Genomic DNA, 20,717 nt, shown 5'->3' on the forward strand with positions numbered 1-20,717 from the left:
GAAAGTGTTGGGAGGGCAGAGGAGTGACGGATGGGGGAGAGGAGGGTTTTTCAGACTTTATTTGGAAAGCTACACAAAAGGGCTTTGCTGATTAAAAAAACAAACCCCAGCTTTAAAAAAATAAACCAATGAACCCAAAGACACATGAACAAGCCAACCCCGCTCACCCACGAGCCACTGCCAGAGCAACTCCATCTCCCCTTCCCAGCCCCAACCGGGCATCACCCCCAGCCTCGTCCCTGCTGGGCAGCGGGCACACACCGAGGCCCCAGTGCCGTGGGGAAACAGCCCGGGGAAGCGGCTCAGCCCGCTCGTGCTGCCACATGTGCCTCTGTGCCCGCCACAGCAGGGTCAGCCCGTCCTGCCCCCCCGCAGGATGCTGAGGAAGCCCAGCTGCCTCCTGCCTCCCTCCCCAGCCTCCTGCCTCCCTCCCCAGCCTCCTGCCTCCCTCCCCAGCCTCCTGCCTCCCTCCCCAGCCGCACAGCTGCTCGGTGCCTGCGGGAGGCCAGGCAGGGGCAGAGCGCAGGGGACAGGGCGCAAGCGCTGGCTGGAGATGGGCAGAACGGCTCCCTGCTTCCAAGCTCGGTGTAACTGGTGGGCAGGGGCCAGCTCCGAGCCCAGCAGGACAGGACAAGGACAGTGCTGTGGGGTCCCTGCCTGCAGAGGCTCCTGCCGGGGCTCTGCCGCATTTTCCAGGCTCACTCTGCAGAGGTCAGGGACAAAGTGACGCTTCTTCCCCGTGCCATGACGCCACAGGGGCTGTGGCGTGCTGGGGGCTCCATGCGGAGCTCTGCCACGGCTGCCACGCACCCAGGAGCCATCGTCACAGGGCCTTGCTCCACGCACGAAGGGAAGCCCCGCGCGTCGCTGCGGCGCAGGCTCCATTCAGAATGGGTTTAAGGCTTGCTTTGCTTTCCAGTGGGAAGGAAAGGGAAGCTCCCCTTCCACTGCCAGCATTCCTCCTCCTTGTTTCTGAGCCACTTCCAATGCCAACCTCCGTAGGACACAACGGCAACAGTCCTTGGTGGCTCAGGAAGTCTCTGCTGCGCGTGCACGGGAAGGTTGTACCGAGAGGGAGGGACGCAGCCCAAACCCCCAGCCCCCGCTAGCACGTCTGGTGCTCCCTGTCCTCCGAGAGGAGCTCGGCCGTCACCTCCCGGCCAAGGTACCCTGCCGCGGCTGGGGCCGCCTCGTGGAAGCTCACAGCTCTCCCACTGCTGGGAAGTTTGGGGTGGGTGGGGGTCCAGGACCCTTCCTCCCCCTCATCCTCTCGGGCAGGCTCCGGGTGCTCACACTCCATCTCAACGTCCTCAATGTCCTTCTCCCGGTAGAGGGGCACAGACTCCATCTCCAGGCTGCTCTCCAGGGCTCTGTGCTTCCCTCCCTGCTGGTACCATTTGCAGGCAGCGGAGCCATTGCAGGTCACGTCAAGCCCCACATTGTTCCTCGTCAGGCAAACCTCCAGCATGTAGTAGAAAGTCCAGAACACGGCAAAGCATCCCAACAGCAGGAGGGTCTACAGAGGAGGAAACCCCTTAAGAAACAAAGCCCTTGAGCACCCCAGAGCCCGGCCCCGTTGCCCAGAGGAGAGGGCACGGCGCCAGGGGGATCAGCGAGGCCGATTCCCACTCCTGCAGAGGACAGTGTCCCGGCCTGCAGGCGGGCTCACCTTGAGGGTGTTGGCTGTGATGGTGTAGCGCTGCTCCTCGGGGATCTCCAGCCCCGGCGGGCAGGGCAGGGAGAAGTCGCTGCTCAGGTACTGCCCGCTCATGGCTTCCTCCAGCAGCCTGGGGGACAGAGGCACCATCAGGGTCCTTGCAGGCAGGGCCGCTCCAGGGAGGGTCCCAAATGCCCACAAAGGGTCTGCAGCGCCTCTCGCACCACGAGGGTTGCCCTCCTGGGTCAGACCCAGCCAACAGAGCTGTTTTCTACAGCCCACCGCTCCCCTGTGAAGTGTACTGAGGGTACCCCAGTGCGCCGTGCTAGGGACCAGCGGCCAGGCTGCAGCCTCACCCTGCCACACACCTGCTCAGAGACTCAGGATACGGCCCCTCAGCCCTCCGCCTCCTGTCTCCCCACCAAGACAGAGTTGTGGTGTCCTACCTCTGCCGTTCCTTCATCTCTGCTGGGGACCAGGAGGAGCCGTACAGGGTCAGCTGCCACTGCTTCAAGGTCCCAGGCCTTAGGCTCTCGTCTCCTGGGGAAGAAACAGGTTGGTCCAGCAGGGAACTTGCCCACCCAGATGGGTGGCACTGCATGGACTTAACGCGCGGCCACTCAGGCACTGAGCTGCCAGCTCCCCAGGACATGGCATGGAGCTACTGCGACCGCCCCGTGAAGGACCCCTGGAAGGCAGGACTCACCGATGTCCCTGACAACCAGTCTGTACGTGCCCTGTGCCTCCTCGCCCCAGCACCGGACTGTGGAGAAGGTCCAGTCAGCAAAGCCATTGGGGTCCCTGCCAAAGGGTGAGGAGAAACAACCCATGAGAGGGCAACGCAGCCTGAGCCACAAGGCTGGACATGGGCCCTGGCTCTCTGGCCCTGGGCCAGCCGGGCTGGGTGCCCTGCCCTGCAGCGGGAGCCTCCGCACCCTGTCCCCCTCGGTGCTTACGAGTCCATGCTCCTGGTGGTCCCTATCAGGGACATCATGCCGCTGGGGCAGAAGAGCCGGATCTCCAGGTTGCCACGACGGGGGTGGGTTATGGTGACGGTGACGGCCACGTGCTCCAGGGTCCTCATGCCAGAGAGCTCCAGGTCAGTGGTGGTGACTGGGAAAGGGAAGGCAGGGTTTGCCGAGGCTGGCGGCCAGAATGGAGTCGCCCACTTCCAGCCAGCCCTAAGGGGCTGCGGTGCCACTTCACAGGACACACGCTTGTCTCTGCCTCCTCAGCAAGAGGCAGGAGCCAGGGCAGTCACACCCCACACAGGGAGGCTCTGCCAAGTGCCTGGCAGCAAAGCTGTGCTGTGCTCAGCGGCCTGGCCCTGGTCCATGGTCCACGAGGAGCCTCCTTGTCTGTCCAAGCCGAGCCACCCACACACCTCCCTGGCCAGCACAGGGAAAGATGCGCTGGCACGCTCCCTCCGGGCACACCACGTCGTGCTCAGGCTGCTTGACATGGGCCAGGGGCTGTCAGGTCCTCCCGGACGAGAGCTGTGGGAGGCACCAGGTACTGGCTGTCCTCTGCCTGCAGCTGTGCCCTCTGTCCCCTGCCTGAGTCAATCCAGGACCAGGCAGGATGGAAAGGATGGTGGGAAAGGGGTGAGGAGTAGGTGGTAAGGAAGGAGGGGTGAAAGGCAACTGCACAGCAGTGGGCAAGCTGACTCCTAGGCATCCCCCAGAGCAGGAAGAAGACAGGAACCCACACTTTCCTCTGTTCACGAGGAGGGGGCCCGTGCACACCCCTCTGCTCCCTAATTTACCAGCAGCCTCTTGCCTGCAGCCGAATCCTCATTTCACAAGGGGCCCCAGCTTCTCCCTATAGGACCTGTGTCACATCCAACCCTTCCCTGGCCCTGACTCAGTCTGCGGGTTCAGGAGCCCGCCCACCCAGAGCGCTTTAGCCACTGCAATGAAATAATACCTCGTCCTTCATCGAATCCTTCCTGCCTTGGATTTGTGCCAGCTTTTGGCACCCCCAGAGGCTGCTTTGAACTCACAGTTACACCAGAGCCAGGTTCGGAAAGAGGACTGGGATAAGAAGCCTGGTGTCCAGGCTCCCTGATCCCACAGCAAACCACTCGCAGCTCCGCGGATGCTCACAGCCCCAGAGCTGCTAATCATAGCACAGGAAACCTTGGCACGCTGCAGAGCGGATTTCAGCCTGTGGCTTGGCCTCCTCTCTGCTGAGCGGCAGGTGTTCTCCAGCCTCTTCTAAGAGGGGAGGTGGGTGCATCCCAGGACCAGGCAACGTGCCTGCAGCTGCTGGCCAGCATGCTCCCTGAGGCCACATGGGGAAAGGGTTAACTCAGAGTCAACCTGCCCTACCTGGGGGACAGCAGTGCCCCTGGCCACACATTCCTCTGTGCATAATTCTCCAAAGCCTCTTTTCTGCCTCTCCCAAACTCTGTTTGCTGCCCACCCTTCAGCTCACAACTCCTTTTAGGGTAGAGGGAGCTGCTTCACACCCAACCCTCTCCTCAAGCAGTGGGGCTAGCCCTACTGCCAGTCTGAGGAGCAGGGTGTCACCCCTGTCACCCTTCGGTGCTAGTACCTGCAAGGGAGCACTGTGCTGCAGAGCTGGACCAGCCCAGCCAGGCAGGGACAGGAGAAAGGGCGAGTACGTGCCCAGCGCCTGCCCAGCATCTCCTCAGTCTGCAGCAAGGAGGGGAGGGACAGGACCTCCTGCAAGGGGGGTGCTGACCTGCCAAGCTCCCAACTCTTTCCAGGGGTCCTCTGTCCTGGGGAAAAGCTCCGGGTGCTGCCAAGCCCCAGCACCTCTGCCAGGAGCTGCAGCTGGGGCAGCGAGGGGTGCAGGGCCAGGCCCCCTGGAACAGCATCTCCGGTGGGACGGGGAGGGGGCCGGTAGCCCAGCCTCGGTGCAAGAAGCGGTGCCCAGCCAGAGAGCCAGGCCCCGCTGGGGGGCCGGGAAGGGCTTGGGGCAGAGCTGTCCTTCCCACTGGTAGCAGCCGGAGCAGCGCCTTGTTTATGTGGACAGAGGCCGGCCAAGTCGGGAGCTGGAGCATTACCTAAAATGGTCAAAGCCAGAGGAGCAGGTCTGGCCGCTGCCCAGCCTGGCCATGCTCGATAATGCCTGTCTGCTCCTCAAAGACATCAATCTATGGGACAGAGTTATGGGGAGGGGACCACATCAACAGAGATAGATCCCTTGGGGAAAAGCAGCAGAAAGAGAGAGGAAAAAGCCCAGGCAGCCCAACACTTAACCCCTTCGCAGCCTCGTGCAACCTGGGGCTTGCCCTGCCGAGCTGTCAGCATGCCCGGCTGCACCCCACACCGGTGGGAATGGGCTGGATCCCTGGACTTGGTGTGTAAAATCATGTGCTCTCATGTGGCACACCTGCTCTTACCATTCCAGGCAACCTCCAGCTCCTGTGGGAGTAACGGGATGCTCCTGCCCTCCTTCAGCACAGGACTCACGTATGAGGCGAGGTATGGGACGGACTCCCAGATCTGTCAGGGGAAAGGCAAGAAGATTCAGCATGAGGGTGCACCCTCCCTGCACATCCGTCTCTCAACTTCCCACCACCCCCGCACGCTGCTCCTGTCCATAGCACACCTAACGTGTGGGCATGGGCCCAGCTTGGGCCCAGGCAAGGGGCCTCTGCCGACGCTGCGGTGGCGCACAAACCCAGGCAGCACGCACGGGCTGCGAAGGAGTGCCTGCATGCCTAACAGTGGAAGGAGAGCTACTGACTGGGGGCTAGAGGGGCCAGTCAAGACTCCCCCACTCCGGGTTTGTCTCTGCCACCACCCGAGCGGCTTTGAGCAGTTACTTGAAGCCATTCCGTTTCGTCCCCAGGTGCAGCAGGGCAGGGAATGTAGCAGAACCCAAAGTCCTGCAGGAGGAGAGAGCAGCCTGAAAGTCCCCGCGAGGCAGGCAGTGTTGCTGACAACCAGCAGTGACCCAGCGTGGCTGCGTGGTGCTCTATGCATGAGTGAGGACCAAGTGCCAAAGGGATATGCCCCGGTCTCCAGGCAACTGGAGGCACAGGGAGGAAGAGATGGGGATGCCCCTGCCTGCTCTGACCACACCACTCCCGTGGCAGCCCCAGCAGCCCCCGGGGTGCAGAGCCCAGAGCTGGCAGCCAAGAACGTCCTGCTTCCTTGGGGCATCACGCCCTCACTGGAGCCCCCCACACAGGGAGGAAGGTACTGGGGCTGCTGACAAAACTCCCCACGCCATGAATCAGAGCTGTTGTCTCCCACCAGCGAAGCCTCTCGCCCATGGCTATATATAGTGCTGAGCGCGCAGCAGCGCAGGGGCAGGATTCAGGCATTGCCGAAAGCCTCATTACTTCATACCACAAGCAGCCTTACAGTGAGGGCTGGCAGGACGATGGCCAAAGCACCGGCCCTGAACGGCGACAGTGTCACACCACAGCGTTGCCAGTACAGGAGCTGTCCCCGCCACTGGGCTGTGTCTGCTCTTACCTGTCGGCCGGACACACCCGGGACAGGGAGGGAATTACCTTGGCAGCGTTGACCAGCCTCCAGGCGTTCAGCAAGCCGAAGCCGTGCTGATGGCTGTGGCTGAAGCCAGCCTGGTTGATGTCCCACTTGGCGTGACGATCCTCGTACTGAAAAGAAATGCAGGGCACTTTCATTACCTTGGGGGACACCGGCCACCCCGACAACCCAGAGCAAAGGGAGCCAGGCCTGAAGGGAAGGAGGCTCAGAAACATCCTGCGGAGCGGGGAGGCAAACCCACATGGCCTTATTAGAAAGAAACAGGTTGGTCTTTGTTTGAAACAAGTCCCAGGACAAACAGGCTTCCCAGCTCCTCAGAAAGGAAATCAAGCAGCACGAAAGGGCACAAATGCTTCTGCTCTGAAACATCCCAGCTGCTCTCTGCTGACCAAGCCATAGGCTGTGGGATGGCAGAAGCTCGGTGAGAAGGAACGGAGTCCTTTAAATCAACACGAGCCAGGCCAGGACAGATCTGGGTTCCATCACTTAACACACTGTAGTGCTCCGGCAACGCTGGCTTGCAGTTGTGGAAAACACTGCCCTATGCCAAAGCGAGTACAGTATCAGCTGGACAGACTCCTGCTCCCCAGAGGAGTGCAGAAAAAGCCCCGTCCCTACGCGGAATCAGGCAGCTCCAGTCTGCTCCCGCTCCTTGCTCTCTACCGTGAAACTGCGCTGGAGCTGAGGCCGAGTGAAAGGAAGGGCTGTGTTTGCCGCTGAGCTCTCTGTTATGTCTGTTTCCAAGAGCCCGATTCTCCGGAGCTGGAGGAAGGGCCAGAGCAGGGCAGAGCTCCTTGCTTTCCCTCTCCACCGACTGTGGGTTGGCATTGCAGAGACATGTGCTGGCCCTTCGGCTTGGCCACACCGCACGCACACACACACGCACTCCTGGTGCCCGTGGGCGAGGCACAGTGAGCCCCTGGAAGACCTGTACGCTGGCAGATGGAGGCATTCCTGGAGCAAATACCCCACTTATTATCATGACAGAGGAAAATGCCTCAGCCACATTCCTGGAAGGAACAAGGGGTGAGAGGAAAACACCATCCCTTTGCTGGGAGCCAGACAACTGAGAGATTTATAGAGGGGCAGGCAGACATAAACAAGGTTGTGCACAACAGGACCTCAGCCATCCTGCAGCATCCGAGGGGCAGCTGCAGGAGAAAGGGAGGGAGGGAGTGCCACTCACCTTGGTGGCGGTGAAGACAATGATGTGCTGAACATCTCGCCAGGTCAGACATGGCCGTACCTGCAGCATCAGTGCGATCATCCCGGCTGCAAGAGGAGCGGCAGCTGAGGTCCCCGTGTGGCCCTCTGTACAGCCCGTGCCCTTCTGCAAATCCCAGTCCGTTGTCACCTTCCGAGAAAAAGGAGAGAGGCCTCCTGTCAGGCCACTGTTTGCCACGCTAGGGTAGGTACTCGAGCAACCACGCACACAGTCCCTACCCTGAGCCATGCCCTTGGCACACCAGCTCCACCGGCAGCCCATGCTCAGCCTGCAACACGACTGCCAGCAGAAGGGACAGGGACAGGGTGTGCCCCCAGGGACACAGGACAGCACGCCCCCCACGCTATGCAAAGGGCAGGATAGATGGGGGGTTCTGAGGCCCCCCACCATCATCCTGGCCACAGCTGAGAAATGAGCAATACTCGAGCACAACAGGTAGAAACGGGGCCAGCAGCCACGCTCCTGGCAGAGATCGAGGCAGATGGTGGAGAGCTTGTGCGCGAGGGCAGCCCGGGATCCCCAGTTACCATGTGAGCACCCCAACGGCGTGCAGCGCGGTGCGCAAGCTGGTGGGTTTTCTTGGCAGCCCTGCAGCACTGGTCTACCGCTCACGCGTTTCCATCCACAACGCTCACGTAACTGCTATTGCTCTACCACAAGCATGATGAGGAGGAAAGATCCCCCCCAGGCTGGCTGGACACATGAGGAGAATGCTTGGAAAACTGGGAAAGGGGAGAAAAGACAGAGTCAGCAGCTCTCTTCCCCAGCAGCCTGGGTCCCCCTGGCTGGCCCTCTCCTCCAGCACCAAGGGCCCTCTGAGGCGCCTGGTTATTATTTGCTGAGGATGGTGAAAACCTTCTCCACCTCAGCACACCTTTGGCCAAGCTGAGTGTCCTGGGGGAGAGAGGAGCTAATCCTGCCCCTGCTGCACTGCTGCTACGGCGATGACAAGGGTGCTTGGTGCGGCCAGCAGCACCCTTCCCTGCTCCGCTAGGCAGCCAGGCGCGTCTGTCGAAATGCAATGTGGTCTGCCCCAGGTGAACAGAAGCCTTTGAGCAGGGGAGGGGGGTGAGGTCTGGAATAGAGCAGGAATCAGAGCCTGACAGCCTCGGCAGGGGAGGGAGAGCACTGCTGCATGCACTGTTGGGCCGAAGCGCTGGGCTTCTCTGCACTGTGCCAAGGCGTGCTGCAGCCTTTAAAGGGGACCACAGACACTCGCTCTGCACCTTCAGACACCGTCCTAAGAGATTCAGGGACTACAGCTGAGCATCCACTGTCCCTTGCCCAGGGACACCTCCTGCCTGTCCGTGACCACAGGGAAACACAGGCAGGGAAAGGTGGGCTGGGGCAGTGGGGCAGCACCCAGTCCAAACAGCGCGCCAAGGCCAGCACCCAGAGTCCGACTCCCTCTGTACAAAGCTTTCAGACAAAACGAGAAAGTTGTCTGAATGCCCACGGGTTCCCCGTCCCAAGCAAAGACACAGTGACGTGGTCCTTAACCTCCTGCCTGCATGAACCGTGCCTAATCTGCCTGTCTCCCAGCTGTCTCTTCCGCACGGGCAGCTTCCCCCCAGACAGGAGGGAGGAATTTGCAGCACATGAGCTTTCTTTCTCTCTGTGGTTGCTGAGATCACGCTGGGAAACAGGAGGGGCGCCCAGAGATCCCATCACCCTCCCTCAGCCAAGACCAGAACAACAACAGGGGCAGGGCAGCAGCAGGGGGAGAGGGTCAGGGATTAGCTGCTGAAAAGCCTGGAAACATTTCCCAGACAGTTCCTGGCCAGGACATGGGCACCCAGAAAAAAACAGTACAAGGTGGGAAGGACAACACCACAGCTCCCCAGCTGCGAGGTACAGCCCTGAGCTGGGATACAAACAGTCCAGCGTGGGGCTGAGCAAGGCAGCTCAGGCAGCTTCTTGCCAGCCCAAGGGCAGAGAAGCACCTTTACAGCCAGTTTGCACAGTGTTTTGCTGAGGATAAGGAACAGCAGCTTTACGCTGTGCTGGACCGTGGACGGTTGCTCTGGCCTACAGGAGCAATAGCCAAGGCACAGCAGCATCCCACGCAAGCACTGCTCCCCTTGCCCCTGCTCGCAGCCAGCTTCGCTACAGAAGCTAGAGCAGCTCTTGCAAGAAGCTTCTGATTTCAGTCAACATCCCTGGGGCTTTGGAGGTGGCATCTCTGCACCCCGTGCAGGAAAACCAGCAGCAGCTCACGGAGAGGCGCAGCCCCCCCAAACTCGACCACCGTGAATGCTCTCCAGGGTACTCTGGACACATGCACAAAGCGGTTGTTGACTTAGAACCAAAATACAACCTACGAAGTCAAATACAAAATACAAACTCAAACAAGCTGCTGCTGTTCAAGACTGCTGCTACTCACAGGGACCTCAAGCTCACCACAAAGAGTCCTGGGAGACCCATGCTTCAGGCACAACACATCCCAGTTGAATAGTGATGAATGCAGATATTCTCCTTTGGAGAGACAGGAACTGGGCCTGAACTAAGTAACTCTGGGGGAATCTCACAACAGTTACAGTTTGGGACCTTCCTCATCTTCACTGCTGACCACAGCATCCCTCCGGCACAGCTGAGCCTCTGCAGAGGGACTGCACAGGGCTGTGCAAAGCACACGGAACATCAAAAGAGGCATCGGGAGGTGCCCAAATTATGCCACCTCACTGCAAACTGAATGTGTCCGTCTGCCCGTGCCCCCCCCCCCCCCCCCCCCCCCCCCGCGGAGAGAGCCTGCACTGCCAAAAGCTGTAGGTTTTGTTGCCTTCTATACTTGACTTGGTAACATTTTGCCAGCTGTTAACAACTCCAGCTTGCTCTCAGACGCTGCCTGTCCTACAAAGAACACCCCGAGCAGCATAAACTTGCAGTAGGAAATGCAGTGAGTGCCAGAAGCCGTATTAAATTCTTCCCATTAAGGAAACCACACAAAGTTTATAGTCTGGTAAAAGAAAAAAACCCAGCAGATGGCTGCTGAGAAGTTAACTCTGGCATCACTGAAGCACAGTTAAAGGGCATTTCAGAGCAAACAATCCTCCAGAAAAAGGGGGGTGTAAGTTTTAACAGGGCACGGGCTTGCTAAAGGAGCGATGGCAGTACTGCAAAGAAACAGGACAGCTCTCTGGCACCTGCCGTGCCTAGGCTATTTGTGGCATCTCATCCTGGCTTCCCAGCTGAGTATCAGCTCCTGCTTTAGTGTCCCACAAGGCCAGTATTTGAAACGAAGGGGCATTTGAGACTTTCAAAGCACTTGAGCCAGCAGCAACTTGGGGGAAGCTGGACATAAACCCAGAAACCTGTAATGCTTGATGAACGTGCACCAGAGCCCTTGCTTGGTGGCAGTTTCCTTTTTTCCTAGCATCAGTAGCTTCCAAACCAGTTTGGGACAATTGAAGTTATTTCTGAAAGGAAAAATTAGCTCCATTCTGGGTTTTGATTTCCCTGCTGCATGAGTCAAGCCATTGCTCCAGGCAGATTGCACCATGCTCTACTTAGGCACGAATTCCTGCCCTGGCTCTGGACTGCAAGAGGAGTTTGCAGAGTCCCAACCAGGTGGCTGAGGAACCCAGGCTCTCCCTGTTCCCCTGGTTTGCTCAGCGCACGGGGAAGCCTGTTTGACAAGCCTGGATTTAGCTCCTCTCTGGCAGGTAGAAAGCCACAGCCACACGTCCCTGCTCACAGGAGCACCTCAGGCACCATCCTTCCTCCATCTGGCCCCCTGCCCCCCCGCCCCGAGACCCTCAAGCACACACTGCTGGTGCTGATCTGCCTCTGCGACTTCGCTGCCTCATCGGCTTTGCCAGGAAAGCATCTTTGGGAACTGCCTGTCCTGATGGGAGATCCTCCCAGTGCCTGCCAAACCAGGGACAACCCAACCCCCATCAGTCAGGCCTGGGGGCCAGGGATGTTTACCCCAAGCCGCCCCAGGGTGGTTTGGGCTCTGCAGTCCCCGTTGGCACCACTGGACAGGAATGGGTCACAGCCATTTGGGCTGGTTAGGCTGACAGCCCCCTCGAGTGCACCAGCACCAAGGGAGGAACACACTGGGTCAGGCCTGGGGCTGGTGAAAACAGGACCGGCTGCTTGGCTCAGGCAAAAAGGACATTTTGTTGACAAGTAGTCATTTTTTGGCAAAAAAGGAAAAGCTGATAAAAATATTCTGAAAAATTCAGCTTGGAGAGGCACATGTGCCAGAACAGAGAAGAGGCTGGGGCCAAGTAGTTTAAAGAGCCCGATGCTGCTCCCAGCCCTCCGTGCTTGTCTGTGCTCCCGCATCCCTTCGGAGCTGAGGCAAGGGGGCTGGCTGGGCAGGGCGTGTTGCAGCCCACATCGAGCTGAGCCGCAGCCGCCCCTGCCCCTTTCTCTTCAGGAAAGCCCACAGTGGCATAGGAGCCTTGCTCCTTTGCTGCACAAAGGGGACACACAGAGCTGGGAGCAAGCTTACCTGCTGCCAGCTGTCCCTGGGGCTGAGCCGAGGGAGATCCCCGGATGACATTCCCAGGGACACAGTGCAGAGGAATTTCTTAGGGGTCCCCCAAGCAGCCCCTGTCCCAGAAGATGTCTGCCTGCAGGTGCCAGCAGCACAGAGCAGGGAGATAAGGGAGTGCAGCCCTGTCCCTTTCCGTCTGACATATGCCTGCACTTCAGGTGGCAAACATGACACACGCACGATCTGCATTTGGGGCCAGGAACTCAGCATGCCTGTGAACACCCTTGCAGAGGGTCACGGCTGACAGAGGCTGACAGACAGTGACGACATGAGGATCAACTAGAAAGAGGAACCTCCCTCTCAGAGCACTATTTATGCAGGACATAGACAAAAAGCATGTTCATTTCCTGCCTCACAAAGGAACCCAACTACCAGCCTAAGGCAGATGTGTGGCAATCAGAATGCACAGAGGTTTGTCCCTTCACCAGCCTCGCAGCCAGGTGTGGCCAACAGAGCACAGGGCAAGGCAATCCGCCTTGTGTGGTACTCACAATGCTTCTCATCATCTTGTCCCCACCGCTGAAGGTCACTGCTAACATGGAGGCACATTCCTCGGCATAGAACGGCATGGAGCCCGTCTCGTCCACTGCACCTGGGAAAAAGTGAAAGGCACCGACTGTGTGAAGTTTCATTTAAACTGCTGAAACTACAAGGTGATGAGCCCCTGAGAACCCATCCTGCTAGCTATGCTTTTTCACAGGCTGGGAGCTGGGCAGGAAAAGCAAGCCTGTACTTTGCACGGCTGGAAGGGCTATAGGAAAGGCAGCCAAGATGAATAACCTTTCACAGTGCTACAGATCTTCTACCCCTCATGTAGCTTCTGCCCTTGAGAAAGAGGATTAGACATTTCTTTTCTAACACACATGGTGGGAACGCTGCATTTCAGGTCACTCCCTCAACATGGCAGCGTGTCTGTCACAGCCCCAGCGATGGAGGCCTGAACGCAGGCAGGAATTTTCTGGCCTCCTCTTTCTCTGCAGGTCCAAAGGAAACTGCAGGTTCGAGGGCTGAAGCCCACTGCACCTCTGCACACCGCCGTGTTCATTCCCAGAGGACAGACGCCTTCCCACAGACTCCCACTACCCAGCCACCTTCCACAGCTGGGCAGGTCTTGTGCTTTTGGCACGATCTTGGTTTTCCATGCTAGAAAGGAATGAGACAGAAGACACACGCACTCACCTATTGTGACAGTGTAGATGGAGTTGGCATAACCGTCATAGTTGCAGTTGTCGCTGTGTTGCCCGCCATTGCCACTGGCCACGACAAAAATGCTCCCAAAGCCCCTGCGACCCGCTATCACGCCGTGCTGCAGGGCGGCCTGTGGAGAAGGAACGGGCACTGGTCAGGGCACGTAGGCAGGTGGGCCCTTCCCTGCTGACCCCGGAGGGTTTCTGCCAGCAGCCACGGCTGGTACGCGTGGCTGTGAGCCAGGGGGAGCAGGGTGCTCCCAGACCTCACAGTGTAGCTCACTGCTCAGCCAAGTGCAGACAGACACGTGCACCTTCCCAAGCTGGGGAAGCATTTGCCCTGCAGATTGCTCAAAAGCACAGGACGTGCTGGAAAGCTGTGTTCTGGCATCCCCATCCAGCAACCAAAGTCCACACTTTGAGATTTCAACAACCAGCCCTGCCTAGTACTGGGGGTGATAGCAGGGTCGGCCACAACCCCTCCGGGCCGTATTTCCCCCGGCTGGCAGAGTTAGAGAGTTGTGTCTGTTACAGCCATGACCAGACACCAAGATTCCAGAGCGAGTGTGTTACAAAGGCAGCGATGTGGCCAGCCTATAGCTCAGTATGGTATTAAGCTAATCCTATGTTAAAAAACAGGAAAAGCAACCTTCCAGGCAATCACAGCACAAAGACTGGCCAGTATTTGAACTCCAGAGGAAGGACAGCAGGCCCAGCCCTCCCAAATTCAGCAGGGCTCAGTCCAGAGCTGCCTCTGCAGCATCAAGGCTTTCCTGTTGACAGGGACTACCCACACGTGGCTGCTGCCCTTCTGCAAGGCACCAGCCCCCACATACACTTGGGCGTTGCCTTTGCCGAGAAACACAACTACAGCAGCCCCACTTGGGAAGCACATTTCCAGGCCAACACCTCGCACAGACATCATTCCCACCTAGAGAAAGGATATGTGTCTGATGGACAAGCAAGAAAGCAATCCCGCTGGAAATCAACCCTCCTCCTCTGCCCTCCCTTTGGCAGGTGAAGGCACATACTGCATTAGCCAAAAGCCCTGCAGATGCTCTGCCGAGGTAAAGCAAGCTTTGCTTGTGCTCTGTGTCCCAGAGCTTGTTACAGCTGCCTCTGCACGCAGGAAGAGAATAAATTAACTTGCAGAACTGGAAACCATTTGTCATCATGAACTGATAGCTCAGTTGTCAGCACTGCTCCGAACAGCACAGTAACTGCTATCTTGCGGTTAGCAAAGTACAGCAAAAGGTTGCCAAGCAAAAGAGAAATTAAGCAGAACCACATCCCGGTGTCAGTTTTGGGGCCCCTGCAGCAACCCCTCGTTGCAGCACCTGGGTAGCAGGAGCCAGGCACAGGCAGGCTGGGTGCATTTTGCAGTGGTGCTGCAGTACAGGCGCTGCAAGAACCCCTTAATGGCCTGGGAAGGAGTGGCCTCAGCTCTGACTCTTCCTCTCCCTGCAGTCCCACTGACACCAAACACAGCCATCGCCCCAGCCCCTTATTTACTCTGAGCAATTGAAGGCACGCTGCCTGCCTTGAGAACCACCCTTAGCACTGGGAACACTTGGTCTCCTGAGCAGACAGCATGCCTTGGGTTGCAAAAGTTGTCACAATAATACCACAGGTTGTGAAAGAGCATTTTTCTGCTGGAACCAGCCTCTCCTTGGAAAGCTCATGCAATACTGTCTGAACGCTTCCCTCTCACAGCAGCGTCACCTCTCCCCACCACACAGTAACATGCAACGCCTCTGCTGGCAGCAATGGAAGCAAACAAACGTGCACTGTGGCACAGCAATGTCCCTCCTTGCCTGTCCAGGCAGGCAAGAAATCACAAGCACTGGAGGGCCAGCCCAGGAGTGACCTGTGCTGCTGGGACTATTTTTACCTTTCCCAGTTGATGGGGGCCATCCACAGTTTTCCCATCGTCATCTGGACCCCAGCTGCAAAGACAGACACCATGAAGTGACAGCCCCAGGAGTCGCAGGCAGCAACTCCTCCTCCCATTACAGTTTGCCATTACAGTGAGCTACCAGCAGCCACCAGCTACTCCCAGCACCACGACTAGGATCAGAGGGCATTGTACTTTCCCATCCATCAGGTTGGCCCCTCGCTGCTGGGATATCACTGTAATGTTTGCACTGTGCCCCTGGGTCAGATTCCAGTGGACAAAATGTTTGATATTTGTTTAACAACCAGCTTCTCATACATTCCAGTCCCCATCACACAGCTCAGCTGGGGCTCCCTGACCACAGCGGGGGGCACAGTGCCCCCTCCAGCTCAGCCAGCCCGTGGGATGTGCTGCAGCAGCACATGGAAGATGGCCTCACAACTGTAGATGCTGTGCACAGCCTGAGCCAGCTCTCCAGTAACAGGAACACTGGTGTTACTCGTAACAGCAGTAACAGAGAGCACCACTGTACACGCCCGGCTGCAGACCCCCTCGAGGTTCAGCTGCGCAGAGCCCCTGCGCTAGCCTGTCTGCAGGGCACAGGTGGGCACCAAGCCCAGGGGGACAGACAGGGTGTTCCCTCTGGGACAGACCCACCACCTGGCAGCCTGCCTGCCAGGCACACTCACAGGACTCACAAAAGCCATGCTGATTTTGGTGCCTCAAGGCTAGCAGGGGCCACAGAAGGAGAGGAGCTGGTGTGAGCATTCAGCCACCAGCTGTGACCCTGTCCCTGTCCCCAGGCAGAGCAGGGCCCATGGCCCCTCACTGGATGTCAGAGTGGTCTGGCTCGGGGTTCCCTTGGGGCTCACCTGCAGCTGTAGATGTCATTGATCTGATAGTGCTTGTTGAAGGCGATGGCCTCCATGCTGTCGGTGAGGGGCCCATCCAGCACTCGGATGCCTGCAGGACAAAGGACAACAAACATGACCAAAGTGGATCAAAGCAAGCTGTATAAACAGTGTAAACAAATCCCTTGGCAGACTCACACTGGGCGTCACTCACTCTCCCAGCCTGACAGAACCAGATCTCCTGGAGCTGTAACCCTGCACTGGAGCTGTAACCCTGCAGATCAGTACACAGCGGCTAGATGGGCATGAGGGATTGTAGGTGCACCCTCACGCAGAGCTCCAAGTGCTCTGCTGGACATGGCTTTTCTGCCAAGCAAGTCCTCTGGTCCTACTGCCAGAACCAAGCTGGTGACAGTGACAGTGCAGCCAAACACCAGCTGGGCTCACTCCTGTGCTCCCCTGAGCCCCCCTACCCAGAGTGCTGCTTCCCAGGGGCTTCCTAACATCCCACCCTCAATTATCCTGCTGCTTTTTGTGATTGCTTCCCCTTCCAAGTCACCAAACAGCCAGCCATAGCTCTGGGATGGGCGGCACGCTTGCCTGCTGAGGAAAGAGCTCATGAGATGCGGGACACCCCAGCTACCGTGCTCAGACCAGGAAAGCAAGGCCACTTCTCCAGCAAAGCCAATGGAGGCTCAAGGCTGAGTTTTCAGTGCCACAAACCACTGGTAATCACTGTTTTGCATCACGGTTTAGGCTGGTAAAGGATGTTGAAATGGAAACCAGGCACACACCTCAATTAAGCTTGTTTATAAACAGTGCAACCACCCACCCATCCCAGCTCTTGCCTGACACAGCACACGTGGCTTTTTGCTGCTGCATCTGAGCCACCCCCGGGAGGTGCAGAGCAGCCCGGCTAGGGATGCGCTGGCTCTCCCCACCTCGGCTGGCACTGCGCTGGCTCCAGCACTCCCACTCTGCCAGGGCAGCCCCCTGTCCCCCGCAGAGCTCGAGGCTGCCCCCCTGTACTCACCCTGCAAGGCTGGGCACAGCTTTGGAGAGCTGAAGCCTGAAGAAGTGCCAGGTCCTGCCTGAGCAGCGCAGGGTAAACCCTCCCTACTCACCGTGCTGCCGTTAAACTATGAGCTCATCCTTCCCTCTGCCAGCTGGGCTTTGCTAGCAGTGCCTGCCCGCAGCCTCCCAGGCAGGCTGGAGCCTGGGGATCCTGCTGTGCCCCACAATCAGGGTGGCTGCTCAGGGAAGGGCCCCCCTGGGGTGAGGAAGGGAGGGAGCCAAGCCACTCACAGTGCCCTCGGGCAAGCTCCCAAGCCCCCACACGCTGCTGACACCCCGGGACCCACCTGCTCCCCAGCCCACTGTCCCAGCCGGGGAGCACGGCACCATCTGCCAGGTACAGAGAGAATCCCATCCCAGGCCGTGGCATGGCAGCATCATCCTCTGGTCTGCCCGGGATGCATCCTGCCTGGCACAGAGATATCACCTTCCTCTGTGAAAGAGCGTGAGAGCTCTGGAGACAGCCAAGGCCACAGTAGCATGTTCCCTGGCTTTGCAGAGGAGATGCGCAGCCAGACTTTTGTCCCCCATCTGCCCACGTGAAGCAGAGCTGAGACCAAGGGCTGGGGGAGCGCGGGGGATCGGCAAACATTTGCTTCTTCAGTGCCTCCAGATACGGCCCGCAGTGCCGCACCAGAGCGGGCGCGTCGTCACATGTTTGCTTGGTTTAGGCAGCACGGCATGGCTGTGCATCTGCTGAAAGCTCTGTGGCTGGGCAGGTGGCATGCTGGGAGTACTCTGGAAAATTTGCCCCAGCACACACCTATTCCTCTGCCAGCAACTGGTTCCTCTGGAGAGGAGCTCAGGCAGGCACCAGTTCCTCCCTCCGACAGACCAACCAGCCTGAGCAAGGCACCGGCTGACTCAGAGCCACTTGGGCCGAGCCACCCCTCCCGTGGAGCTTTGCCCCAGCCCCACAGAATTGGAGATGAGACAGAATCGGAGATGAGACAAGCCAGGCATGAGTGCAGCACATCAGGGTGCCACAGAGTGCATGTACCTGCGATGCGGCTCCCGTAGGCAACTCCCACCGTGCAGAAGCTGTTGTTTGGCACAGCAGCAATCTCCCCGGCGCAGCGGGTCCCATGGTGGTTGCCGTTCTCCTCATCAGGGTGAGGCATAGGGTCAGGATCGTTGGAGTTCAAGTCATAGCTGCCTTCTGGGCTCTGAAAACAGACCCACAGCCATGACTCAGGGCTCTGCCCTCCTCTCTCTGGGAAAAGGACTGAAGAGCATGCTACGTGGGCTGAAACCCAGATGGGAAGTCATGGGAACTTAGAGGCTGCTTCCACACAGGGCTGCAGCTCAACACTGCTATCTGCTGCTGCAGGGAAGGGACCAACAGAGGCGGCTTTAGCAGCTGCTGTGGGCCAGAGGGAGGCCAGCTCTCACCTTTAAGCAGCTACCTCCCACACGTAGCACAGAGGCTGGTAACCCTGCAACTCGGGGGCAGAATCTCCCAGGGAAAGGTTTGCTGCTGGCACTCCCCACCCTGGCTGAGCCCAGGGTGACAGCGCGGGTCGGGCTCTGCTGGCAGCCAAGCACTTGCACGCTCCTGCTGCAGAGCTGGCACTCACGTAATTTGGCTGTATGTCTTTGATGGTGTGCTCCACGCCGTCGTCCACCACCACCACCGTCACACCGTGCCCGGTCACATTCCGCTCCCAGACGCCCGTGACATTGATGTCCTTCCCAGGGCTCTTGCGGTTGTTCTAAGCACCAGAAAGGACAGCGAGGGGAGCGGGTCAGCTGTGAGGAGACCTTTTGGGCACGCTGGCTACGATGTGCGGGGCTGGGGCTGGGCTAGGAGCACCAGGAGTCGTCACAGGATGTTTGTTTGTTGCAGTGAGCAACAGTCGCTCGAGCCACAAAGCAGAGCACCCAGTGCCACGGGGCTGACACCGTGCTTCCAGCCTGCTAACCGTACAGCATGCTCTGGCCAAAACCCCTCTGCCCACCCCAGCACCAGTGGTGCACAGCCAGCGGCAGGAGCTGCCTCCTCCCATTATAGCAGCGAACACATGGCAGGCAGGGCGAGCTCTTGGTGTGCTTCCTCCTTGCTGCAAGGACTGAAAGCGACTGTTTCATCTGCCACGTGACAGCTCGTTTACAGCCATACAAGCAGCCCAAGCCTGCTAGCACAACAGGAGCCAGAAAACCACTCACCAGATGCCACTGCTGGGGGTATTTGGGATCATTAAAGTGCAGGCTGCGTTTGGAGCGTTTCAGAAGCTTCTGTTCCGAGTGCCACCGCACGCTGTCATGCTGTGCAAACAAAGTGTCCACTGACCTCCTTATTGCTTCATGTTCGCTTGCCGCATGGCCGTCAGACTGGTAGGTGAAGAGGTAATGACCCCTGAGCTCCCCAACGCGGCCCATGTTCACCAGCCCCGCAGTCTGGGCCAGCTCCTCTGCCCGCTGCTCCAGTTCCTCCTCAGGTGCATCCAAGCTGACAGCCCACGTCAGCCTGCTGTGCTGGGCGTCAGTGCCAGGAGCACGCTCCTCACCGCAGGCCAGTCCGTCTGATGAAGTGAGGGGGATCCAGGTGGCACTCAGCCAAAGGCACGTGTGGATACAGAGTGTGGCCTCCATCCCTGTGCTCCATAGCGGCACCCTCCACTTCCAATGCGGCATCAGACAGGCGGGCTGCAAACAGCAGAAAATAAAACCAGTGAGAACCCCTTCTGATCAGGCATAGGGTGGCCACAGCTTCCCGTGACAGCCCCACGGCTCCTGGCGGGCAGCGCTAGCACACCTGGGCTGGCCACCAACCCGCCGGCACAGCAGAGATTCCTTTCTGGGGAAAGCCCAGCCAGGGCGGCTCCTTCCCAGCAGCGCAGCACTGGGAGGCCACACCCAGGCCGGGCAGGGATCGATCCCAATCGCTGCCCTGCCTGCCGGGATGGTGGCCCGGGGCCAGAGCACACCGCGCTGCTGCCTGGTGGAGGGGGGGCCACTTCCCTCTCTCACCGTGGCCTGGCACTGCACAAAACTGGCAAGAAACGACCGATGCGCAGTGCCCCAGATATGCACGTCACGAGAAGTGTCACAACCCAAATGGCACCCGAGGCCAAGAGCTGGTTCCTCTTCTGGGGGAGCCCCGCCGAGCTGGTTTCTCACACGTTCGACGGTTGGAGGGACTCGCTTGCACCTGGCGTGGGTGGCCACGGCCACCGTGCCCCGGCCCCATACCCACTCCACCAGCCATGGCACTGCACGGGGGAGGCCCCTCCCAGACCCCGCTCCCACATCCACCGGCGTGCCCTCATGCCCCCCCCCAGCTCGACGCCCCCCGCCGCCCCCCCTCAGTGCCAACCCCGGGCTCTTCCCTCTCTGGGCAGCTCAGCAGCTGCGGTTCGGCTGGACACCGAGCTCCAGCCTCCCACCCTGCGGAAGGGCTGAGCTGCCCGGCTTTAGCTGGAGCCCCGCCGCCCCCCGGGGCAGCCTCGGCGCCCCCCGCTACCAGCCAGCACCAGGGAGCCGGGGGGACACAGAGCGCCTCGGCCTCGGGCCGGGGCGCGGAGCCCGGAGGCAGGTGCTCGGGGCGGGAGCACCGGAGCGGACCGGGCCGGGCCGCTGCCCCGGTCCCCGGGCCGGGCCGGGCCGGGCGCCTGCAGCCCAGGCTGGACGCGGGGCCGTCCTCCAGGCAGCGCCGAGCCACTGATCCCGGCCCCAGCGAGGCCCAGGGGTCCCGGCCGGCCCGTCCCGTCCCGCCGGGCACTCACCGGGCATGGGCCGGCGCCGCTGCCGGATGCCCGCCGCCGCTGCCAGCGACGTCACATCCGGCCGCGGCGCGCGGCCTCCCCCCAGGCAGGGGCGCCCGCGGGCCGGCCGC

At 59.6% G+C, this 20,717-nt stretch overlaps 1 protein-coding gene across 4 annotated transcripts; it reads right to left on the minus strand.

The window, feature by feature from the left end:
* Positions 1–41: 41 nt before the first annotated feature.
* Positions 42–20,705, minus strand: PCSK7 (proprotein convertase subtilisin/kexin type 7). 4 transcript variants are annotated; one of them, XM_080366807.1, is made up of 16 exons: positions 20,608–20,705; positions 19,049–19,528; positions 18,460–18,594; positions 17,883–18,048; positions 15,830–15,920; positions 14,955–15,009; positions 13,056–13,194; positions 12,368–12,468; positions 7,394–7,501; positions 6,150–6,257; positions 5,028–5,130; positions 2,614–2,770; positions 2,364–2,458; positions 2,104–2,197; positions 1,670–1,787; positions 42–1,516 (listed from the first exon to the last, which is right to left on the minus strand). In XM_080366807.1, exons 2-16 carry the CDS (start codon positions 19,514–19,516, stop codon positions 1,106–1,108), a joined length of 2,349 nt encoding a protein of 782 aa, XP_080222933.1. In that variant the 5' UTR covers positions 19,517–19,528; positions 20,608–20,705; the 3' UTR covers positions 42–1,105. The 4 variants fall into 4 exon arrangements, with proteins under 4 accessions (XP_080222933.1, XP_080222930.1, XP_080222931.1 ...); XM_080366804.1 differs by having other exon boundaries at positions 7,334–7,501; positions 20,608–20,704; XM_080366805.1 differs by lacking the exon at positions 20,608–20,705 and adding an exon at positions 19,853–19,983 and having other exon boundaries at positions 7,334–7,501.
* Between the last annotated feature and the right edge of the window lie 12 nt (positions 20,706–20,717).

This window comes from Falco punctatus, assembly GCF_963210335.1.
Source record: "Falco punctatus genome assembly, chromosome: 16".
Taxonomy (NCBI): domain Eukaryota; kingdom Metazoa; phylum Chordata; class Aves; order Falconiformes; family Falconidae; genus Falco; species Falco punctatus.

Coding starts and splice junctions, on each gene's coding strand:
- PCSK7 (XM_080366804.1), bottom strand. CDS start 19,516: ATGCCGCATTGGAAGTGGAGGGTGCCGCTATGGAGCACAGGGATGGAG. Junction 18,595..19,048: donor ACCCCCAGCAGTGGCATCTG/GTGAGTGGTTTT, acceptor TCTGGTGCTTAG/AACAACCGCAAGAGCCCTGG. Junction 2,459..2,613: donor ACCACCAGGAGCATGGACTC/GTAAGCACCGAG, acceptor ACCCTTTGGCAG/GGACCCCAATGGCTTTGCTG.